The sequence below is a fragment of the Diaporthe citri genome (assembly GCF_014595645.1).
Source record: "Diaporthe citri strain NFHF-8-4 chromosome Unknown scaffold_15, whole genome shotgun sequence".
Lineage (NCBI taxonomy): Eukaryota > Fungi > Ascomycota > Sordariomycetes > Diaporthales > Diaporthaceae > Diaporthe > Diaporthe citri.
Genome location: NW_025064860.1, coordinates 290,647 through 311,311, shown reverse-complemented (window position 1 = coordinate 311,311; position 20,665 = coordinate 290,647). Strand labels below are relative to the sequence as shown.

The following is a 20,665-nucleotide window of genomic DNA, read 5'->3' as shown; positions in this document are numbered from 1 at the left end:
GTCAGCGACACGGCGGCCGACGCTTGGTCCCAACCTGTCCTGGCCGATTGTGAAGCTCTTCTGACGGGTCCGACTTGTGCACTCATGCGTAGGCCCGTTCTCCCTAGTAGATGCACGGGGCTCTGAGTCCGCTTGCATGGGAACCGGGCTTCTACTGTCGCCTCTAGGGAAAGCGCAGCCCGATCTTTTCGTAACGTCGAGTTATTATATGTAGGTGATGCAGGGACGGGCGGCTGTGCGCAAGCCGAGGTTGTACGGGGTTCTGTGTTTACATCGAGCACAACATGAATCCGCTCCGGGCTTTGAATTGGACTTGGACTTGGACTTACATGGGGGCTGTTCCGAATCCAGGGTGGCCTGCTTTTCAATTTCACACTTGCATGCTGCTGCTGCTGCCAGTGCAGACCACGCACTCGCGCGGCTCACCTCGTGGGAGCTCACGTTCTTATAGGGCGCCCAGCACCTCACAGCAAGGACAGATGAACACGCACGGAGATGAACCCTCGAGGTGGCCAGTCCGATGATGAAATATCGAGACCTGCACGCATTTCGTTTGCTCATGGAAGGTGCTTCGGTGATTGACGTAGCACGCACGCCTCCGCGATACCGCACGAGGCTTGTCCCACTGCACATGTCCTATCGTCTGAACTGCTTGTACCCCACACTATCTAGGTATTTTGCTTCATATCTGCTGCGTGGCTGCCTGTCTATGCGTGCACTGCAGGCCGGTATCTGTCTTGGGTGACATCTCGTGCTGCTGCTACCTGCCGTGGACGTGCAAGAGCAGCACCGTCCTTCTCCATGGGGTCATGGAGAGCCGCGTGGAGAGGGAAAAGACCTTCCGAAGTCGTCGAGAAATTTTTCATGTCATGGCACAGCGAGGACGGCGTGCGTGGGGGGGCTACAGAGGTGGCCAATGAGTCAGGCCCCACCATTTCCTCTCCTAAACAGTCATCAAGGTGTCGGGAGAACTAAAGTGGTCTGTCAAAGGAATCTGTATTTAAGCGCATCTAGTTCTCCTAATTGTAGCCCGGCTTTTGCAAATGCTTATGACAATAGCGTCAAGTGAATCTCCGTGTTTCGCTGTCATATTTTAACATCACTCCTTGTCTCGCCGTCAGAGAAATTCCTTGCTGCCGTTGTCATCCTACCCGCCGTTGACGTTTCAGCCCACCAAAGCCCTGCAGACTCGTCATACCACTCGCTTCCCGAAGACTCATTCCTCAAGCAAACCAACTACACCATGGCTCCTCAGGCTCAAGACATCGCCGTCCGTGGGTCGGCACCCAGCAGCTCTCATCACGAGCTCAGCGTCTCTCCCTCTGCCACCTTCCACAGCCCTTCCAGCTTCCCCCACAGCTTTGGCACAACAACCTCAGCACATCAAGCCGGCACTAAGCAGCTCAAGCCCTTTGAGACAACAGACATCAAAATCCTGCTCCTGGAAAACGTCAACCAGAGTGGTCAGGACATCCTCAAATCCCAGGGATACCAGGTCGAGGCCCTGAAGACTTCTCTTCCTGAGGAGCAACTCATTGAGAAAATCCGGTAAGTTACCCGGATGACTCAGTTCTCAACATCCCCCTTCCCCATGTGGATGCAGCACGCAGAGGTTAACATATCGCAGTGATGTCCATGTCATTGGCATTCGTTCAAAGACAAAGTTGACTGAAAAGGTCCTGAAAGAGGCCAAGAACCTTCTCGTCATTGGTTGCTTCTGCATCGGCACCAACCAAGTGGACCTTGACTATGCAGCCAAGCATGGTATTGCCGTCTTCAACTCACCCTTCGCCAACTCCCGCAGTGTTGCCGAGCTCATCATCGGAGAGATCATCGTGCTGGCCCGCCAGCTTGGTGACCGCTCCAGCGAGCTGCACCGCGGCACCTGGAACAAGGTCAGCTCAAAGTGCTGGGAGATCCGTGGCAAGACGCTGGGCATCATCGGCTACGGCCACATCGGGGCTCAGCTATCGGTCCTGGCCGAGTCCATGGGCATGAACGTCATCTACTACGATATCGTCACTATCATGGGACTGGGTACGGCCCGCCAGATGCCTACTCTGGACGCCCTGCTCGAGGAGGCCGACTTCGTCACCTGCCACGTCCCCGCCACCCCCGAGACCAAGGGTATGATCTCGACCTCCCAGCTGAGCAAGATGAAGGACGGCGCGTACCTGCTCAATGCGTCGCGCGGTACAGTCGTCGACATCCCCGCCCTGATCAACGCCATGCGCGGCGGCAAGATTGCCGGCGCCGCCCTTGACGTCTACCCTAATGAGCCCGCCGCGAACGGCGACTACTTCACCAACGACCTGAACTCGTGGGGAGAGGATCTGCGCAGCCTGAAGAACCTCATCCTCACCCCGCACATCGGCGGCAGCACCGAGGAGGCCCAGCGAGCCATCGGCATCGAGGTCGCCGATGCCCTGGTCAAGTACATCAACCAGGGTCTGACCGTCGGCTCCGTCAACCTTCCTGAGGTGACGGTGCGCTCGCTGACCCTGGACGAGAGCGATCACGCGCGCGTCAGCTTCATCCACAGGAATGTGCCGGGTGCCCTCAAGCAGTGCTACGACATCCTGATGCCGCACAACATCGACAAGGCCACCAGCGACAGCAAGGGTGACATAGCCTACATGATCGCGGACATTAGCGGCGTCCAGATCAGCGACTTGAGGAACATCTCGGACGAGCTCAACTCGCTCAGCTCGAGGATCATGACGCGCATCCTGTTCTAAGGATTGGTTTTTTTATGGGTTCAGGTCGTCGGTAGACAAAAAGAAGGTTCAACAATGAGTGGCGTTTACTGGATAAATCGGATGGCAGTCGAGAAAGGCTTTTAGATCATCTGGGCGTTCAACAGCACCCTGGCATCTTACTCGCATGCGGATTTCGAGTCTTTTTGAGTAATAAAATACTGGCCTGATCATCCTGGGTTTTCTGTATCCTTTAGCATGACGAACCCCTACGCGTACCCTCGGCGGACTTGATGAGTATTTCTCGTAGAATACCGTTTGTTGACAAGGGCTACTTTGTTCTCTTCCTCAGGAAATTCTAAACGCATCCCTACTGTTAAATACCAGGTAGACCTTCAGCTTATGCTTGCAAGGGTCGTGAGAAGTTTCGGGTGGCATGATTGGCGTGCTGTACAGATTTGAGATGACACCTGGTCAATTAGAAGAGGCAGAATATGGACCAAGCCGACTGTGCGTGACATCCTACACTTCAACAAGAGATTATCAAGTCTCCGGACATCCGAACTCACCGACCGTGCGGGAGGAATATGCTTTGACCAGAGAGCTTCACTCGTCGAGGTCGGCCCTCACGCACTCGTCCATTTTGGAAGATCAGCCGCCCGGACGTTGAGGTAGCATAGTGCCCGCTGGGACGCTGTTGCATCCATCTCGCTTGCATCGCGGCGCACCTTTCGATCAGACCTCAATCCCCAGTGATGGTTTGTTCCGCATAGACGAGCTACACACGTGCATCTCAGCAGCCATCACGACAGATGAGAAGACCAGGGAGAGCTTTCGTCAGCGGTGGAGCTGCATCCAGCTTCCCGCGGGCTGTCTGTCGGTCCCGCCATCGGAGATGATATTCATGCGGGTGCGAGCGCACAGAGAGTCTGGTGCAGGCTTGACACTTTTATGGACACAGAGGTTCTCAGTTCTCACTTTCACTCTTTGCGCTTGTCTGTTGGTGAGTGGGTGTGCAGAGGCATATGAAGTGTGAGCGAGCAGCGATGAGCGCGTTGCAGCCATTGGTACGGTATCATGTTTTTTTTTTTAATTACTTTGCCTATTTTATTTGCCGCGGTACAACGTGTGGTTACCTGCGAGTTAGCCCGGGGTACTAAGGCATGCAAGGTGTTCTCGCGACGCAGATCCTCAGGGGCTCGCTGGCTGGCTGGTCCTTCTCGCGCGTTCCAGAGGAAGGGTCCCCTCGTCCTCGCCGTGCGCATGCTTGGCCCTTTTGCGGTCTGCCCATGGGGAAGCGGAGATTGCTATTCAGCTCAGGGGCAGGCCGAGTAGCTGCTGAAGAGCATGAATGGTAAATACGCATAGAGAATACGGGAACGAACACCGCGTCGATTTCTCATGCAAGACAAATTGTTGCATCGGAGAGCATGGGATCTGGGTTAGGGAAGCTGTTGGGGTGGCTCTTCCCTTGGCTGGATCTTAGGGGCCGTTCTCTAGCGCGGGGACCTGAGGCCTTGCCCCGGCAGGGGGTGCGGTGGACAGCTGCAATGACTTCGACTAGGTACCTGCTCTCTCTGCGTATGAAGGTATATACAATTATTTGTAGGTAGGCATCCAGGTACTCACAGTAGACATAAAGCAGGCACTGTATCACAAAGTCTCGAGGTTGGACGACCTGTTTAATATGACCTACATACGCGTTAGAGATAGTAGATGAAAAGCCTGTGCAGCCGTCGTGTCTACGACGAGTCAACCCAATAGAGCCCTTTCCGGCCTCGTGGACTGACAGCTGAGGCAGGGCAGTTTCGGTGTCCCAACAGGTTACCCTCCCTAGGGGCTCGAGTAAAGTACCTCCCAGGCCGGCGGTGCACGCAGAACCGCTTTGTATCCACCGCAGTACAGTACAACACGTCTCCGCCTCAACGTGGAGTGACAAAGTAGCCTCCCAGTACAGTATGTCGGGAAGACCTATGTACCTGCCACAGTAGCTGCATGCAGGAGCTTGCATTGGCCCAGTCGGCAGCACGTTGACTGAGCGAGCCCCACAAAGCGCAACCTTCACACCGCGACTTGCTAACCTCTGACACGCCTCTCTCCCTATGAGCCAGTGCCAACCCCCGTCTGCGCTGTGGCCCCTTTTCACCGTTGCGACCAGGACTGCCAGACCGCATGATGGCCGGACAGTAGAGTACAGCAAAGCACCAAATTTGTTTTAGCCCAGCACGAAACGGACCACAGCCACGACCCTTTCTCTGGACGACCGACCTCCAACGACGGCATCGCGTCCGGATCCTGAACCTGAACCTGCATCTGGACTGGCCTTCCTTTCACCACCGCAGCACAGCACACCACGGGCATCGTCCTCGGCGCTGGCTTCCATTATCCTGCCCGTCCTCTCCTGGTCAATGTCCTCCGGCAGCGTTGAACACTGGCTTGTCCGTTCCTGATTGATAGATACCCTCCGGTCTCCACCTACTTCTTTGGTAACTTCCACGAATGTCTCTTTCTCCAAGGACTCGCCAACCTTGCTCCCGGTAGTGTCTGCTACGAACTGCCTCCCTTACGCCGCCGACCTCCCCTCCCTATCTGATACACGCTCAATGCGGCCAGCGCTATCTCGATAGAACACCCGACACAGATCGTGTAATATGTCCTCGAATTACGATGTTGGCACCCGGGCGTGGCAGCCCGATGCCGCCGAGGGCTGGGTTGCTTCCGAGGTCACAAAGAAGCAAGTAGATGGCGACAATGTCATCCTGACCTTCAAGCTCGAAAATGGCGAGGTAAGTAGCTCCCGAGACCACTCGGGACCGTCTTCGGAGAGGCAGCCACTGACACAGCGAGTATAGGAGAAGGAGCTCAAGATCCCCCTCGCTACCCTGGAGAAGGGCAGTGACGACACCCTGCCTCCGCTGATGAACCCAACCGTGCTCGAGGCCAGCGATGACCTGACCAACCTTTCCCATCTTAACGAGCCAGCAGGTATGAACCTCCAGCTCCAAAAGCCCCAGCTTGCCGTCTTTGCTTCTAACACGACACTCGTGCTCCAGTCCTGCAAGCCATCAAGCTTCGCTATCTCCAAAAAGAAATCTACACATACTCCGGTATCGTGCTAATAGCTACAAACCCGTTCGCCCGTGTCGACTCCCTCTACGTCCCAGGCATGGTCCAGGTATATGCTGGGAAACAAAGAGCAACCCAGGCACCCCATCTTTTCGCCATCGCCGAGGAGGCGTTTATAGACATGTTGCGGGACAAAAAGAACCAGACCATTGTTGTGTCCGGCGAGTCCGGTGCTGGAAAGACCGTGAGTGCCAAGTACATCATGAGATATTTCGCAACCAGAGAGTCGCCAGACAACCCCGGGGCGAAGTCCAAAAAAGGCTCCGACGCGTTGAGCGAAACCGAGGAGCAGATTCTTGCTACCAACCCTATCATGGAAGCCTTTGGTAACGCGAAGACGACTCGGAATGACAACTCGTCCCGATTTGGAAAATACATCGAGATCATGTTCAACAGCAATACGGACATCATTGGCGCAAAGATTCGGACATATCTGCTGGAGCGATCAAGATTGGTATTCCAGCCTATGAAGGAGCGCAACTACCACATTTTCTACCAAATGCTTGCAGGTGTCTCCGAGCAGCAGCGACAGGAATGGAGTCTCCTTCCGGTCGAGCAGTTCGAGTACCTCAACCAGGGAAACACCCCGACCATCGACGGTGTGGATGACAAGGCCGAGTTCAAAGCGACCATGAGCTCTCTGTCAACAGTCGGTGTTGACGAGGCTACCCAGACCGAGATCTTGAAGATGCTCGCCGGTCTTCTGCATATGGGTAACGTTAAGATCGGTGCCTCGCGGAATGATAGCGTGCTCCCGCCTGACGAGCCCTCTCTTGAGAAGGCTTGTCTTGCCCTTGGAATCGATGCTGCTGAGTTTGCCAAGTGGATCGTGAAGAAGCAACTTGTCACTAGGGGTGAGAAGATCACATCCAACCTGAGTCAGGCCCAGGCCATCGTCGTCCGAGACTCAGTTGCCAAGTATATTTACTCGAGTCTTTTCGACTGGTTGGGTCGAGGTCACCAACCGCAGCCTGGCCACAGACGAGGTCCTGAGCCAGGTTCAGTCCTTCATTGGTGTCCTGGATATCTACGGTTTCGAGCACTTCGCGAAGAACTCTTTCGAACAATTCTGTATCAACTACGCCAACGAGAAGCTGCAGCAAGAGTTCAACGCACATGTGTTCAAGCTTGAGCAGGAGGAATACCTCAAGGAGAAGATCGACTGGACCTTTATTGATTTCTCAGACAACCAGCCCTGTATCGATCTCATCGAGGGCAAGCTGGGTATCCTGTCCCTGCTTGACGAGGAGTCGAGACTTCCGATGGGCTCTGACGACCAGTTCGTCACCAAGTTGCACCACAACTATGCCGACAAGAACGCTTTCTACAAAAAGCCCCGTTTCGGCAAGTCCGCTTTCACAGTGTGCCATTATGCCGTCGACGTCACGTACGAGTCGGAGGGTTTCATAGAGAAGAATCGCGACACCGTGCCGGATGAGCATATGGCCGTCCTGAGGTCAAGTAAGAACCAGTTCCTGGTATCGGTGCTCGATGCTGCCGCATCTGTTCGCGAGAAGGACGTGGCATCAGCAACCACGAGCTCGGTCAAGCCAGCCGCCGGCCGGAAGATCGGTGTGGCTGTTAACCGCAAGCCCACTCTTGGCGGCATCTTCCGATCTTCGTTGATCGAGCTCATGAGCACTATCAACAACACGGATGTTCACTATATTCGTTGTATCAAGCCCAACGAGGCCAAGGAGGCTTGGAAGTTCGAAGGGCCCATGGTGTTGAGTCAGCTCCGAGCTTGTGGTGTCCTCGAGACAGTCCGCATCAGTTGCGCTGGATACCCGACGCGTTGGACGTACGAGGAGTTTGCTCTTCGTTACTACATGCTGACACCGTCGAGCCAATGGACGGCGGAGATTCGGCAGATGGCCAATGCTATTCTGGTGAAAGCCCTGGGAGAGAGCACCGGCCCAGGTCAGGACAAGTACCAACTCGGTCTGACCAAGATCTTCTTCCGAGCAGGCATGTTGGCCTTCCTCGAGAACCTCCGCACTAACAGACTCAACGACTGTGCCATCATGATTCAGAAGAACCTGAAGGCCAAGTACTACCGCCGCAGGTATCTTGACGCCAGGGAATCCATCGTTCAGACCCAGTCCGTTGCCAGGGCTTACATGGCAAGGCGAAAGGCTCAGGACTTGCGGACCATCAAGGCTGCGACTACCATTCAACGGGTCTGGCGTGGGCACAAGGAGAGGAAGAACTTCCTTCGCATCAGGGCCGACCTCGTACTTGCTCAGGCTGCCATCAAGGGTTACCTGCGCAGGAAGGAGATCATGGAGACGCGTGTCGGCAATGCTGCTTTACTTATCCAGAGAGTATGGCGATCAAGGCGGTCGCTGCGGACCTGGAGGCTATACCGCAAGAGGGTTGTCCTTATCCAGAGCTTGTGGCGTGGTAGGAAGGCGCGGAAGGAATACAAGGGTCTCCGTGAGGAAGCCCGCGATCTCAAGCAGATTTCCTACAAGCTTGAGAACAAGGTTGTTGAGCTTACTCAGTCCCTTGGCACAATGAAGTCGCAGAACAAGGAGCTCAAGGCACAGGTGGAGAACTACCAGAGCCAGATCAAGTCCTGGCAGACACGGCACAACGCGCTCGAGGCCAGGACGAAGGACCTTCAGGCCGAGGCCAACCAGGCAGGTATCGCCGGAGCCCGCCTGCAGGTTATGGAGGAGGAAATGAAAGAGCTGCAGGCTCGTTTCGAAGAATCTGCCGCCAACCTCAAGCGAATGCAGGATGAGGAGAAGCAGTTGCGAGAATCCCTGCGGGCAACCAACACAGAACTCGAGGTGTCCAAGCAGGAAGCCACTCGCCACGACAGTGAGAAGAACTCGCTGCGTCAACAATTGGTTGAGCTTCAAGACGCACTGGAGCTTGCCAGGCGCGAGGTGCCTGTCGGAGCTGAGATCAACGGCAACGGCGTTCAGCCTGCTGTCAACGGCCTCATCAACCTGGTTTCCTCCAAGAAGCCAACTAAGAGACGGAGCGCTGGGGATCCCCGGGATGTCGACCGCTTCAGTGCAGCGTACAATCCTCGCCCTGTCTCGATGGCTGTCACTGGCCGTCAAGCTGTCATGTCAGGATCGACTCTCATTCCTGGCGCTGACAGCATCGAGATGGAACTCGAGGCTCTCCTCGCCGATGAGGAGGGTCTCAACGAGGAGGTCACCATGGGTCTTATCCGCAACCTGAAGATCCCTTCGCCCAACACCAACCCACCTCCCTCCGACAAGGAAGTCCTCTTCCCCTCGTACCTCATCAACCTCGTTACTTCCGAGATGTGGAACAACGGGTTCGTCAAGGAGTCCGAGCGCTTCCTTGCCAACGTCATGCAGTCCATTCAGCAGGAGGTTATGCAGCACGACGGCGAAGAGGCCATCAACCCAGGTGCTTTCTGGCTCTCCAACGTCCATGAGATGCTCTCCTTTGTCTTCCTCGCTGAAGATTGGTACGAGGCGCAGAAGACAGACAACTACGAGTACGATCGACTCCTGGAGATCGTTAAGCACGACCTCGAGAGCTTGGAGTTCAACATCTACCACACCTGGATGAAGGTCTTGAAGAAGAAGCTCAACAAGATGATCATTCCCGCCATCATCGAGTCTCAGTCGCTGCCCGGCTTCGTCACGAACGAGAATAACAGGTTCCTCGGCAAGCTGTTACAGACGAACTCGCAACCTGCGTACAGCATGGACAACCTGCTCAGCCTCCTGAACAGCGTGTTCCGCGCCATGAAGGCATACTACCTGGAGGATTCCATCATCACCCAGACAATCACGGAGCTGCTCCGCCTGGTCGGCGTGACGGCCTTCAACGATCTGCTGATGCGCCGTAACTTCCTCTCATGGAAGCGAGGCCTGCAGATCAACTACAACATCACTCGTATCGAGGAGTGGTGCAAGAGCCACGACATGCCCGAGGGCACTCTCCAACTCGAGCACTTGATGGTAAGTTCTGCCGCGGACCTCGGCTTCCGTATACATCCACTAACGACGTTTACAGCAAGCAACGAAGCTTCTGCAACTCAAGAAGGCCACTCTTAACGACATCGAGATCATTCAGGACATCTGTTGGATGTGAGTAGTGCTGAAGCAAGGGCCCAAACGAGATGGACGGTGCTAATCAAAGATAGGCTATCTCCCAACCAAATTCAGAAGCTGCTGAACCAGTATCTCGTCGCCGACTACGAGCAGCCCATCAACGGAGAGATCATGAAGGCCGTAGCCTCACGAGTCACCGAGAAGAGCGACGTTCTGCTCTTGCAGGCCGTCGACATGGACGACAGCGGGCCTTACGAGATCGCCGAGCCGAGAGTGATCACTGCTCTCGAGACCTACACGCCTTCATGTAAGCAAGACGTCTTGTCCACTGATCTGCAAGTATCTAACATGACCGATTTAGGGCTGCAAACACCCAGGTTGAAGCGCCTTGCTGAGATTGTTTCCGCGCAAGCGATCGCTCAGCAGGAGAAGATGGAGTACGGCTCCCAGAGCGGGTACGAGAACGGTGACATTGAGGAGATGGACGAGACACCCGAGGCTATCGAGGCCAGCGCATAGAGTGCGCGGCCGGGGCTTCGATTATCGTCTGGTTGTTTCCCACAGCAGTCTCCAAGGTCGTTCCTGTTGTCTCCGTTTAAGAATGCCGGTAGCAAGAAGCCAGAAGGGAGCCCCTTGCGTGACTGCACGAATGGGCAATACCGGCGCGTGAGGGACTAGGGTGCCCTCCGATGTTGGGATTAGGAATTAGAAGGATGGGGACATGAGGCCATGGTTGTACGTACGTCATGTATGATTGCTTAGGTGTGTATGTATGTGTATGTGCAAAGGTTGGCGTGCGCGTTTGGCAGGTGCAATTCATGCCCTCTTAATCCATCTGGAATAGCATGGGGTTTCTTAGGGATTCCGGAAGAGATAAAGGGCGGGCAGTCTGAGGTCTATCGGGGTGGTTGATTTACGAGAGGCCAATGCGAAAGAGACGATGAAGGCGACGACCACATACAGCAGCGTAGACTTTGGCGTTATAGTCCATATCACCGGGGCGACTTCAGTATCGAGGCGTTCTGACTGAGCACGTTATAGTGTTACATGAAATGGCCCTGGGCTTCCTGGCAGTATTGAAAGAAAAGCAAACTTTCTCAATATTCCCCAATTCCCACTCCCACTCCCACCACCAGTGCGTCTTAGTCTCAAGCCATCAGACCCCCCATCAGGGTTCAACCCCAATCACACCCCACCAATGACGTCGCAGCCAGGCGAGAAATCGCTAGGTTTCGGACGCTCCCGCGAATAAGTGCACGAGGTCGCTATCGGGAGGATATCTTAGTTCTTGCCGGCTCTCACGCACTCATCCTTCCCACCTGGCTTCATTGCTTGATCAGGCCACAGCGACGAGGCAGAACCATGTCCTAGCCTCAGATGCGAAAATTAAAGTAGACGACATTCGACCTCGCTGGCCCAGAAGCCTTCCTCTTCTTCATACATGGCCGACAACCGAGGAAGAGGCGCGCCAGAGAGCGCAGAGAGCAGAGAAAATGGCAACAGCACCGGCAACGGCTACGGCTACGGCTACGGCCACGGCCACGATCCTCAGGATGGCCGCGGGAGCACGCCCCAGACGCCCAGGCTGTACAGGCTGAACTCGAACCAGAGCTCCACCAGCATCTTCGAGGACGTGGAGATGGCACACGATGAGGTGGGTGGCGGTCACGCGGGGAGCGCACGCCCGCGCGCCGTGTCTGAGACACTGCAGCTGACACGACCTGCAGCTTTACTCGGGCCCCATGGCCGAATCACTCCCGACCAGTGTGAATGCATTCGCCCACCGCCGCCGGAGCCGTGCCGACTCCACCACCAGCTTCGCTTTCTACCCCGACTCCCCAGAGGACGAGACCAGGGGAGACGACATACTAGACGATATGAGGATCGAGGACCTAGACGACGTCCCCTTCGCAGTGGATATAGGAGATGAGGAGGACGAAGAAATCGAGGAAGGAGGCGAGACGAATGGGGTGCTCCTGCCGAACGGCGGCGAGTTTGAGAGCGACGAACCTGGGGAGGATGAAGAGTCCTCGATGCTCCGGCGATCCTCCACACACTCCCGCCACTCGGTGCACTCCCGGCTCCTGCGCCGCGACAGCAACATGACCGAGACGAGCGCATACGGCGGCGGCAGGTTCTCCCAGAAGGTGTACATGGCGAACGAGGACCTCGTCGTCGTGCTCGCCGGATTCCGGACCAGCGTCGTGGGCCTGTCCGCGTATATCTTCATCTGCGTGGCGTCCCTCGGGCTCGGCTGGCTGCTGTTCCGGTGGATGCCGCGGTGGCACGTCTGGCTGACCGGCAAGCAGGCGCCGCTCCGCGAGGCGTCGTGGCTCGTCGTCGAGAACCAGTGGAACGAGATGGCGATCCTGACCGTCGACGTGAAGCCGTACGGCAGGGTCTTGTCGACCGTCTTCGGGGCGCCCACAAAGAAGGGCTCCTCAGCCTACCTTTTCGAATTCGACGACGACCCGATCTTGCAGGAGTTGAGGGTGGTCAACTACCGCTATGTGCGCTTTTACTTCCACCCGCTCTGGGACAAGTTCCGGCTTGTCAGCGGCTGGAAGGATCCGCTTTGGTCGGATGTGAGGTCCGTGAGAGATGGGATTGACAGCGACGAGAAGAATCACCGTGAGCTGGTGTTTGGGTCAAACCTGATTGACATTGAGCAAAAGTCCGTCTTCCGTCTTCTGGTCGATGAGGTCTTCCACCCTTTCTACGTCTTCCAGATCGCAAGTCTGGTGCTCTGGTCGATGGACCAATACTACTATTATGCGGTGGCCATTTTCGCCATGTCGGTGGTGAGCATCGCCACCACGCTCTTCGAAACCATCTCGACTATGAAGCGACTACGCGAGATCTCTCGCTTCGAGTGCGAAGTTCGAGTCCTCAGAGATGGATTTTGGCAGCACATATCCTCGGGGGAACTTGTGCCTGGCGACATCTACGAGATCACGGACCCGAACCTAACCCAGTTCCCAAGTGACAGTCTCCTGCTCAGCGGAGACTGCATCGTCAACGAAAGCATGCTGACCGGGGAGTCGGTCCCCGTCTCGAAAGTCCCAGCAACGGACAACACTCTGTGGGAGATGGGTCTCAGCGCTTCAGCGGTCACACCTGATGTCGCGAAGCATTTCCTCTTTTGTGGCACCAAAATCATCCGCGCCCGACGACCTCAAGATGACCGGAACCAAGAGGCAGTTGCCTTGGCCATGGTCGTCAGAACCGGCTTTGACACCACGAAGGGGGCTCTGGTGCGGTCCATGTTATTCCCAAAACCGTCCGGGTTCAAGTTCTACCGCGACTCATTCCGATACATATCCGTCATGGCTTGCGTAGCTATGCTGGGCTTCGTCGCTACTTTCGTCAACTTCATCCGCCTGGGTATCGCTTGGCACCTCATTATTGTCCGGGCACTGGACCTGATCACGATCGTCGTGCCCCCTGCGTTGCCGGCAACGCTGACTATCGGCATAAACTTTGCGATAAACCGGCTCAAGGGGAAGCAGATTTTCTGCATCAGCCCCCAAAGGGTCAACGTGGGCGGAAAGATAGACATCATGTGCTTTGATAAGACCGGTACGCTCACAGAGGACGGCTTGGATATCCTCGGTGTGCGGATCGTGAACAAATCAGCACATAGGTTTGAGGACCTTCTCACAGATCCGGCTGCGATAGCCAAGAAGCACAGCGCGTCAGCCAATGACGCCCAACCCTATGTGGCCAGCAAGGCGGCGCTATTCACCATGGCAACCTGCCACTCTCTGAGGTCCATCGAGGACGAGCTTGTTGGAGATCCACTGGACGTCAAGATGTTTGAATTTACAAACTGGTCCTATGAAGAGGGGCAGCAGGGTAGCGGGGGCGACGATGAGGAAGAGAACCGAGGTCTCTCGCCCTCTATCGCGCGGCCGCCGCCAGAGATGCGCCTTGACCTCCACAACAGCAACGCTACTGGCCAGCAGGTGCCACTTGAGCTGGGCGTGCTGAAACTATTTGAATTTGTATCCCAACTTCGCAGAATGAGCGTCATTGTCCGCACATTTGGCCAGGCGAGTGGCGACATCTACGTCAAGGGCGCGCCCGAGTGTATGCGGGAAATCTGCCGACCAGAGAGCTTCCCCTCGGACTACGAGGAACAACTCTCATACTACACCCACAAGGGCTACAGAGTTATCGCGTGTGCTACGAAACACTTGAAGAAGCTGAGCTGGGTAAAGGCACAGAAGATGACCCGGGCGGATGTGGAGTCTGACCTCGATTTCGTTGGGTTCATCATCTTTGAAAACAAGCTGAAGCCCACGACCGCAGCCGTTCTGGACGAGCTGCTGCAGTCCAACATTGGCTGTGTGATGTGCACGGGAGATAACATCCTGACTGCGATCAGCGTCGCAAGAGAATGCAACATGATTAACAGGACGGCACACTGTTTCGTGCCTCGATTCGTGGAAGGGCACTCGAGAGATCCCGAAGCGAAGCTACAATGGGAAAGCATCGATAACAACCTCCTCACGTTGGACGAGAAGACCTTGGTGCCGCTCCCTCCCCCAGCCGAAGTGGACGCGTCACTCCCTTACGATATCTCGGACCTCCGGAACTACTCCATCGCCGTCAGCGGCGATGTCTTCCGCTGGGTCGTTGATTTTGCCCCGGCAGAGGTGCTGCAGAGGATGCTTGCAACGGGCAAGATCTACGCGCGCATGTCCCCAGATGAGAAGCATGAGCTTGTCGAGAAGCTCCAGAGTATCGACTATTGCGCAGGTTTCTGCGGAGACGGAGCCAATGACTGCGGTGCGCTCAAGGCCGCGGATGTTGGGATATCGCTCTCCGAGGCGGAGGCTTCGGTGGCAGCACCGTTCACGAGCAGGATCTTCGACATCGGCTGCGTGCCCGATGTCATCCGTGAGGGCAGGGCGGCGCTCGTTACGAGCTTCAGCTGCTTCAAGTACATGAGCCTGTACTCTGCAATCCAGTTCACCTCGGTGTCGTTCCTCTACGCGTCGGCATCCAACCTGGGCGACTTCCAGTTCCTGTTCATCGACCTCGCGCTCATCCTGCCCATCGCGGTGTTCATGTCGTGGGCCGGCCCGTCACCAGAGCTATGCAGGAAGAGGCCGACGGCGGACCTGGTGTCGCGCAAGGTGCTGACGCCGCTGCTGGGGCAGATCTGCGTGTGCATCGTCATCCAGGCCGCGGCGTTCGTGGTGGTCAGGAGGCAGCCGTGGTTCATACCGCCGAGGGTGGACACGGAGAAGTCCAACATCAAGAACTCGGAGAACACGGCGCTCTTCCTGGTCAGCTGCTTCGAGTACATCCTGGCCGGGGTGGTGCTGAACGCGGGCCCGCCGTTCAGGATCGGCGTCTGGAAGAACTGGCCGTTTGTCGCGACCATCGGCGTCGCGCTGGCGATCACCGTGTACATGGTGATGGGCCCGGCGCAGTGGGCGAAGAAGGCGATGCAGCTCACCAAGATGAGCTGGGACTTCAAGTTGTTCTTGATCACGCTGGGGCTGGTGTACCTGGGCCTGGCGTGGACCAGCGAGTATCACGTCTTCCAGAGGCTTGCTGCTGTGGTTGGGAAGGTGAAGACGGCAGTGACGGGGAGCAAGAAGAAGAGGAAGCAGTACAAGGTCATCCGGGAAGAGATGATGGAATTGATGTGATTGATGCTTAAATATAGGAAGGATGGGAAAAGTTCAGAGGCGTGATTGGAAATATAAAGCAGCTATTAAAAATACAGTATACAGTTCAGTCTAATATGTATATTTCACAGGTCCTTTGAATTTGGGATTTGAGGTCGACGCTGCTCCCCCGGCCTTTCGCCAAACATTCAACTATGTCTCTGGAGGTTAGTTGGGTTACATTCCTGGGCCGGTTTGGTCCCAAGTTGCACCCGCACCGAGTGTTTCAAAAGCATGGCAGAGACAGTGGCCGGCTCGTTCCTTCCCGTTGCGATGTATGACCGCATCACTTCAGCTTGGTGGGGAATTACCGTCCGACACATCCATGCCCTGCACCGTAGTATTTACCTACCTTCCCCTAGCTTGAACCAGAGCTCTCGTGAGCCTCACGAGCTGCCTAGTTGCTTTTTGACAGCTGTTGCTACCAGGCTCACTTGTTCTCAGCCTCCAATTGCGGCCTGCACGCACTTAATCCTAGTCTCTTAACGAACAACTCGCATGTGTTGGTGACGATTCGTACTTGGCGACTCACCATTATCAAGTCACGATGAATTACGGTAAGTCTCAGCTCATAAATCTCAACACATCACCAAAGCCGATATGTTCAGCTTCACGAGGGCATACTAACCAGCATCGATAGTCTCGGACCAACTCCTGGACACCGTCCTGGACAGCGGGTACCTCCCGCACGCCGTCATCCGCGTCGGCATCCGGCGGCAGCTCCGCCAGCGCCTCGACGAGATCGCCTCCTCGTCGCTGGGCGACGCGCTGGACCGCAAGATGGAGTACATCGCCACGTCGCGCGCACGGCCCATCGCCATCGAGACCGCCTCGGCCAACAAGCAGCACTACGAGGTCGGCACCGGCGTCTACGTCAACACCCTGGGCCCCAGGATGAAGTACTCGTCGTGCCTGTACCCCAAGGGTACCGAGACCCTGGGCGAGGCCGAGGTCGCGATGCTGAGGGCTTATGTTGAGAGGGCCGAGCTGAAGGATGGCATGCGGATCTTGGACCTGGGGTGGGTGTGATCTCATCATGGCTCGGCTTCGCGCCGCTTGTGCCCCTTCTTTTGGGAATTGTCAATTGGCTCTAGCTGACGAATCATCTCATTCAGCTGTGGCTGGGGCTCGGGCGCGCTCTTCTTCGCCGAGATGCTGCCAAATGCCAAGGTGACGGCGTTTTCCAACTCCAAGACGCAAAAGCAGTACATCGACTCCAAGGCAGAGGAGAAGGGGCTGAAGAATCTGAATGTGATCAGGGGTAATGTGGTTGATTATGAGTTTGAGCCTGAGTCTTTCGACAGGGTCGTCTCCGTCGAGGTCAGTCTGCAGTCGATCTTGGATGCTTGTCTCGAACCTCTCCCATTACTGACGATTCGCCCCAGATGTTTGAACACATGAAGAACCACGAGAAGCTAATGGCAAAGGTCTCGAGGGCTCTGAAGCCTGGCGGCAAGTTCTTCTTGCATATCTTCTGCCACAAGGACACGCCCTATGATTATGAAGATGGCTGGATGACCACGCACTTCTTCACCGGAGGTACAATGATGTCCTTCGACCTGCTCCTGTACCACCAGCAGGATTTGAAGATCCAGAAGCAGTGGTGGGTAAATGGAAACCATTACTCCAAGACCTGCGAGGTGAGTTTGCCATCTTGGACTTACACAGCGTGCGTGCGGCGACTAATCTTTGGCCAGGACTGGCTCTCAACGATGATTAAGAACCGGGAGAAGCTGTGGCCTCATTTTGAGGAGACTTACGGCAAGGAGAATGCATACACGTGGTATAGCAGGTGGCAGATCTTCTACATGGCTTGCTCTGAACTGTTCGCATTTGACGGAGGCGACACTTGGGGTGTCGCACATTACTTGTTTGAGAAGCCCCAGCAATGAATGTAGACTTAGAAGACCGCTCTCGGGTAGATTCATAGTGGCCACCCTCCTCTATGCTATTGCGTAATTGATGTTCATTGTGTTCTCGCCATCTGAAGGCCTTTCGGAAACGGTATCGAATATGTCGTCTGCATTCCCTGTTCCTGTTGTGCCAGCCGACCAGACCGCTCGGGATCGGTAAGTCTTTAAAGCTAATCCTTCTAGCCATACCCTCTTCTCGTCGTCATCTAATGGTCCCAAGGGTGCTTCCAGCCCAGCAATACCGGCCCTGTACGGATGTGTCAGCTATTCTGTGTCGGATCTGGGTCGAGGGCGGGCTTCTAGCCCCAGGGCTCTGGTTGTCACGAACCGTCCTTCTTTGCGCGGTACATCAGCTGAGATTGAATGTTAGCAGCTGCTCCTCTGTCAATTGGGCGTTAAGGGACCCGAGCTTACGAAGAACCACATGCTGGCGCCCAAGCCTGTCGCGCAGAAGCGGTAGAATGGCGGCACATGTGGCCGAAAGTTGGCAGGAAAGCCCTTGGGAGGTTGAGGGGCCATTTCAGACAATAAATCAAGCTTTCAATGGGTGCGCAGCTCGCAGTGTAGGCTTGGTTTCTGCTACGAGTCTAAAGTCGCGGGCAGTAGTCGTCTTTCGAGGTCGTCCTTCTCCAAGCAGGTGATGTCGCAGTACCAGGCGAGCCGGCGTTCCCCCCCGTGTTCCGTTGAGTGGTCCGTGCGCCCCCCCCAGCCGGCCGCAGTGCTGTACCACTCACGAAAGGAGTCCCTGTCCAACAATGGCGCATTGGGCTATTATTCTTCGCCTTATTCACCATTTAACCCCTCCATTGTTCACGTCAACCTCGTATAAACAGGTTTTCCCAGGTGGGATTCCTGCGGGCATACCTGCAAGTCCCTCTCAGATGGCCCTTCTTCAACCGCTCCACAGATGAACTCTGTTCGACAACGTCACAGCCGAACAGCCACTGATCGCATCAACCTGGCCGATCTTCACTAAACAGCCTCGCAAGTCGCAGTGGAACATTCCATCCAGCGAGCAGCCTCTCGCTCGTGAGGCACTCGTCCCCAAACGGTGCCAGACCGACAACGAACAACCACAGATTCTCGCCAGCAAGGGTGCCACCACAGCCTCACCATGAGCGCGCCGACCCTGGGCGCTGGCGCGACCAGCTCGCCCCGACACTTTGCGCTCGACCATATGCGCCCAAAGAGCAGCTTCGTCGGTTGCTCTCGGATCGGCGATTTCGAAGTTCTGGGTAAGCTGGGAGAGGGAACATTCGGCGAGGTTCACCGCGCCAGATCCAGGAAGACCGGCGCCCTCGTGGCCTTGAAGAAGATCATAATGCACAACGAGAAGGATGGAGTGAGTTGGAGCGAAGCGCACCCGTCGATTAGATATATGCAACACGGTCGCTGACGGATGCAATTCAGTTCCCCATCACCGCTCTGCGGGAGATCAAGCTCCTCAAGCTTCTATCACACAAGAACGTTCTCAGGCTGGAAGACATGGCTGTTGAGCACCCAGCGAGGAGCAGTGGGTTCAGACTCTACCCCAGCCACAGCAGTGGTTCACTGACACCTCATGTGTTAGCCGACAAGCGCAAGAAACCCGTCGTCTACATGGCCACTCCATACATGGACCACGATCTCTCTGGCCTGCTCGACAACCCCTCCATCACCTTCACCGAGGCGCAGATCAAGTGCTACCTAGTGCAGCTTCTCGAGGGTCTCAAGTACCTGCACGAAAACAAGATCCTACACCGAGACATGAAAGCGGCGAACCTTCTAATCAACAACAAGGGCGTCCTCCAGATCGCAGATTTCGGTCTCGCGAGGCTCTACGACGAACCGCCCCCTGTGAAAGGCCGGGGTGGCGGCGAAGGCAGACGTGACTACACTAGCCTGGTGGTTACGCGCTGGTACCGGCCCCCTGAGCTTCTGCTACACCTTAAAAAGTACACCACGGCCATTGACATGTGGGGAGTTGGGTGAGTCCTCCCAAGTCCAGAATACAAGGCATCGCGCTCATTTGTTGTCAGTTGCGTCTTTGGAGAAATGCTCTGGGGAAAGCCGATCCTGGCTGGTGAGAGCGATCATCACCAACTTGAGATTATCTTCGACCTGTGTGGCACACCCACGGAAGACAACATGCCAGGCTTTAGGCACCTTCCCGGAGCGGAGGCAATCAAGCCTCGGCCACGACCCGGCGACCTTGGCCATCGCTTCGCTAAGTAAGTCAACCCTAGTCTGTCTGCAGTTCTAGTAGCGTGTCTAACAATGTGATAGGTACGGACAAGGAGCTGTTGCCCTCCTCAGAGAACTCATGCGGCTTGACTGGAAAAGGCGCATCAATGCGATCGACGCCCTTGAGCATCCGTACCTGCATACGGCTCCATTACCGGCACAACCTGGCGAATTGCCTATTATGGAGGAAAGCCACGAGCTCGACAGAAGAAAGTTCCACGACCGTAAGGCGGCCCTTCCTCCCGCTCCCAAGGGCGGGACTGTTGGACGCGGACCGCAGCCGCATGATGGTGCTGGAAACCCCAGCTTTAACAGCAATGATGTTTATGGCGGCCGCAACGGCATGAATGGCGGTCGATACCCTCCTCCCCCTCACCGAAATGGCCCTGGACCAGGTGAGAGGGTGCCGGCTTGGTCGCGAGGCCCACACGCGCTTCCGCCACGACCTCCACCTCCCGTCGATAACTACGGCAGCGGCGGACCGGATATGTATCTTGACGGACACCGAGATCGGGACCGCGACCGCGACCGCGATCGTGACCGAGCGCCTCGAAACAGACCACCTGTAGTCGGCAGGAGCGATGTCGACACATACATCCCAAGCTATCGCGAACGTGAACGAGAACGGGAGCGCGAGCGCGAGAGGGATCGGGACAGAGACCGCGACCGTCCACCTCGAGACCGTCGTTACCGTAGCCGATCGCCCATCGGTGGAAGGGTGCCTGACAGAGACTGGGACTACTCAAGAGACCGCAGATAGCATCACGGCTTTCCCTGAGCCCGCAGTCGGTAAAGCCAGGGGGACAGAAGCATCAGTTTGGAGAAGGGCCCCACTGAGGGCACATATTTGAGGACTGTTGGCTGTCAGCAGGACGCTCATGGTGAACATGCTTCGATTCTACGAGAGGAGCATTAGCCGGGTGTTGATGGAATTGTGCAGTAGAAGCTGAGGCTTCGACAGAAACGGCAGTTGTTCACAG

The 20,665-nt window shown here is 56.0% G+C and overlaps 6 protein-coding genes across 6 annotated transcripts; 5 read left to right on the top strand and 1 right to left on the bottom strand.

The window, feature by feature from the left end:
• Positions 1-1,243: 1,243 nt before the first annotated feature.
• INS49_005177 (uncharacterized protein) lies at positions 1,244-2,738 on the top strand (the record flags this gene model as incomplete). Its single annotated transcript, XM_043165964.1, has 2 exons — positions 1,244-1,548; positions 1,628-2,738. 2 exons carry the CDS (start codon positions 1,244-1,246, stop codon positions 2,736-2,738), a joined length of 1,416 nt encoding a protein of 471 aa, XP_043017441.1.
• Positions 2,739-5,347: 2,609 nt separating this feature from the next.
• INS49_005176 (uncharacterized protein) lies at positions 5,348-10,387 on the top strand (the record flags this gene model as incomplete). The annotated part of the gene is made up of 7 exons (XM_043165963.1): positions 5,348-5,482; positions 5,549-5,681; positions 5,750-6,740; positions 6,793-9,775; positions 9,831-9,904; positions 9,961-10,175; positions 10,230-10,387. 7 exons carry the CDS (start codon positions 5,348-5,350, stop codon positions 10,385-10,387), a joined length of 4,689 nt encoding a protein of 1,562 aa, XP_043017440.1.
• A 922-nt stretch (positions 10,388-11,309) lies between these two features.
• INS49_005175 (uncharacterized protein) lies at positions 11,310-15,531 on the top strand (the record flags this gene model as incomplete). The annotated part of the gene is made up of 2 exons (XM_043165962.1): positions 11,310-11,522; positions 11,596-15,531. The coding sequence occupies 2 exons, from the start codon at positions 11,310-11,312 to the stop codon at positions 15,529-15,531; spliced, it is 4,149 nt and encodes a 1,382-aa protein (XP_043017439.1).
• A 565-nt stretch (positions 15,532-16,096) lies between these two features.
• Positions 16,097-17,441, top strand: INS49_005174 (uncharacterized protein; the record flags this gene model as incomplete). The annotated part of the gene is made up of 5 exons (XM_043165961.1): positions 16,097-16,106; positions 16,190-16,568; positions 16,665-16,869; positions 16,935-17,189; positions 17,247-17,441. 5 exons carry the CDS (start codon positions 16,097-16,099, stop codon positions 17,439-17,441), a joined length of 1,044 nt encoding a protein of 347 aa, XP_043017438.1.
• A 227-nt stretch (positions 17,442-17,668) lies between these two features.
• Positions 17,669-17,981, bottom strand: INS49_005173 (uncharacterized protein; the record flags this gene model as incomplete). Its single annotated transcript, XM_043165960.1, has 3 exons — positions 17,669-17,709; positions 17,791-17,815; positions 17,877-17,981. The coding sequence occupies 3 exons, from the start codon at positions 17,979-17,981 to the stop codon at positions 17,669-17,671; spliced, it is 171 nt and encodes a 56-aa protein (XP_043017437.1).
• A 595-nt stretch (positions 17,982-18,576) lies between these two features.
• INS49_005172 (uncharacterized protein) lies at positions 18,577-20,445 on the top strand (the record flags this gene model as incomplete). The annotated part of the gene is made up of 5 exons (XM_043165959.1): positions 18,577-18,804; positions 18,873-18,975; positions 19,033-19,429; positions 19,481-19,672; positions 19,728-20,445. The coding sequence occupies 5 exons, from the start codon at positions 18,577-18,579 to the stop codon at positions 20,443-20,445; spliced, it is 1,638 nt and encodes a 545-aa protein (XP_043017436.1).
• Between the last annotated feature and the right edge of the window lie 220 nt (positions 20,446-20,665).